General features: G+C 47.1%; 1 gene segment (V, D, J or C); it reads left to right on the plus strand.

Moving 5' to 3' along the window:
- The window catches only part of LOC104834222, a 13,738-nt gene that overhangs the window by 9,948 nt on the left and 823 nt on the right, over positions 1-2,967 (plus strand). The window contains 1 exon segment of the C gene segment in view: positions 869-993. Within this exon segment, the coding sequence occupies positions 869-993 (125 nt within the window).

Consider the following 2,967-nt stretch of genomic DNA (forward strand, 5'->3'; position numbering starts at 1 on the left):
CACCGTCCCCTTGCACCATCCCCTTGCATGCACCACCCTCTTGCACCCTCCTCTTGCATGCACCGCCCTCTTGCACTGTCACTTGCATCCTCCTCTTGCATGCACCATGCTCTTACACCATCATTTGCACCGTCCCCTTGCATGCACCACCCTCTTGCACCATCATTTGCACCATCCCCTTGCACCCTTTGCAAGAAGCTGCGGCTGCACCCCTTTTCCCCCCCCCAAAAAAATCCTGCAAAATTTGCAAAGCAGGCACTCACCCTCCCCTTTTTTGGGGGGTGGGAAGGGGAAATCCACCTTGCGTAGGTGTGTCTGCCACCATTTTGGGTCTAAAAGTGGCGATTTAGGGGACGAGGCTGAGAAATTGGGTGGGAGGCTGCTGCGTGCAAGGGGGGTCACCCTCTGCTTTTGGAGGGGGCATGCACCCTGGATTTTGGGGGGGGTGCACCCCCGATTTTGGGGTATAACCCCAGGATTTTCGGGGTGTACCCCAGATTTTGGGGTGTAACCCCTGGATTTGGGGGGTACACCCCAGATTTTGGGGGGTACACCCCAGCTTTTGAGGTGTAACCCCTGGATTTGGGGGTACGCACCCCAGATTTTGGGGTGCATGCACCCTGACCCCCCCCCTTGCTTGCTAAACAGCCCCCGGCCCCCGAATGCAGTGCTCCCCCCTCCCCTGGTTCCCTCCACGCCCCAAAAACCCTTCCCGGCTTTGTGCGTAGCCAAAATCCCCCCAAATCAACCCAAAAATGGTGTGTTCCCCCCCTCCCTTTGCACCCCCGGGTGCTGCACCCAAGGGTGCTCCCCTCGGTTGGGTAATGGTGCTAACCCCCTCCTCTTGTGTCCCCCCCCCCCAAAAAAGCCTTCCTCGACGGCTTCACGGAAGCGGAGGAGGACGACCTCAACAACCTCTGGGCGACGGCCTCGACCTTCATCGTCCTCTTCATCCTCAGCCTCTTCTACAGTGCCACGGTCACCTTGATCAAGGTACCACCCAGCCTTCTCCCAAATCCTTGATTTTTTTCCCCCTTTTTGGCAAATACCAATTTTTTCCATGCTATACTTGGAAAAAACCCCTATTTTTCCCCAAAGCCTTGCAAATAATCTCTACTTTTCCTCCCATTCTTGCAAAAAATCCCTATTTCCCCCATCCATGCAAAAAATCCCTATTTTTCCACCCTATCCTTGCAGAAAATCCTTAATTTTCCCCAAAGCCTTGCAAAAAATCCCTACTTTTCCCCCATCCTTGCAGAAAATCCCTTTTTCCCCATCCTTGCAAAAAATCCTTATTTTCCCCAGATCCTTGCAAAAAATCCCTACTTTTCCTCCCATCCTTGAAAAAAAATCCCTATTTTTCCCCCATCCTTCAAAAATCCCTATTTCTCCCATCCTTGCAAAAAAAAAAAAAAAACCCCTTTTCCCTCATCCTTGCAAAAATCCCTATTTTTTCTCCATCTTTGCAAAATATCCCCCTTTTTCCACCCATCTTCACAAAAAAAATTCCCTTTCCCCCCCATACTTCCAAAAGTCCCCTTTGTCCCCATCCTTGCCAAAACCTGTTTCCCCCCATCCTTGCCAAAACTCCCTATTTTTCCACCCTATTCTTGCAGAAAATCCCTATTTTCCCCAAATCCTTGCAAAAACTCCCCACTTTTCCCCCATCCTTGCCAAAAAAATCCCTAATTTTTCCCTATCCTTGCAAAAAACCCTATTTATTCTAACCCATTTCACTAAAATCCCTGTTTTTCTCCCCTTCCTTCCAAAAAAACCCCTATTTTCCCCCATCCTTCAAAAATCCCTATTTTTTTTGCTATCCTTGCCAAAAAAATCCCCCTTTTTCCTTCATCCTTGCAAAAATCCCTATTTTCCCCTCCATTTTTGCAAAATACCCTATTTTTTCCCCCATTCTTGCCAAAAAAATCCCTATTTTTTCCCCATATCCTTGCAAAATAGCCCCATTTTTCCTCATCCTTGCCAAAAAATCCCTAATTTTTCCCCATCTTTGCAAAAATCCCTATTTGTTCCCCATCTTTGCAAAAATCCCTATTTGTTCCAACTAATTTCACTAAAATCCCTAGTTTTCTCCCCTTCCTTCCAAAAAATCCATGTTTCCCCCATCCTCCAAAAGTCCCTATTTTTCCCCATCCTTGCCAAAAAAATCCTATTTTTTCTCCCATATCCTTGCAAAATATCCCTATTTTTCCCCATCCTTGCAATAAAACCCCATTTTCCCCCATCTTCTCTAAAATTCCTATTTTTTTCCTCATCCTTGCAAAAACCCTATTTTTCTCTCCCCCAGTTACATAAAAATCCCTATTTTTCCTCTATCCTTGGAAAAACCCCTATTTATTCCCCAATCCTTGCAAAAATCCCTATTTCCCCCCCATCCTTCCAAAAGTCCCTATTCCCCCCCCCCATTTTTGCTAAAATCCCTAATTCCTCCCTGCCTTTTTCACTAAAATCCCTTTATTTCCCCCATCCTTACCAAAACTCTTTTTTTTCCCCCATTCCTGGAATTTTTTCCATCAATCCTGTCTCTTTACAGGATTTTTTTGCTCAGACCCACCTTGCCACATCCCATCACCCCTAATTACACAAATAACTCACTAATTCCCCTTTTTTCCCCCATTCCAGGTGAAATAATCCAGCTCCCGATGCATTTCTCCGCCCGAAACCGCCGCCTCATCCCCTCCGTTGACGGATATTGCTGGAATTTTTCGGGATTCTCCGACCCCACTTGTATTCCCCCCTCCCCCTTGTAAATATTCTCCATCCTGAAAATAAAATTTTCCAATTTTCCCTAATTTTCCACATTATTTTCTCTGGGATTACACAATTCAAGGGGGGACGACCCCATTTTGCAGCCCTAGAAGGGTTCAACCCCAGCACCCACTTTGGGGGGGGGCTAGGTAGGGGGAGGAAATATTTAGGGGTGGAGGGGTCACAATGGGGACCCATTTT

The sequence above is a fragment of the Haliaeetus leucocephalus genome, unplaced genomic scaffold, assembly GCF_000737465.1.
Source record: "Haliaeetus leucocephalus isolate CR32 unplaced genomic scaffold, Haliaeetus_leucocephalus-4.0 Scaffold320, whole genome shotgun sequence".
Taxonomy (NCBI): domain Eukaryota; kingdom Metazoa; phylum Chordata; class Aves; order Accipitriformes; family Accipitridae; genus Haliaeetus; species Haliaeetus leucocephalus.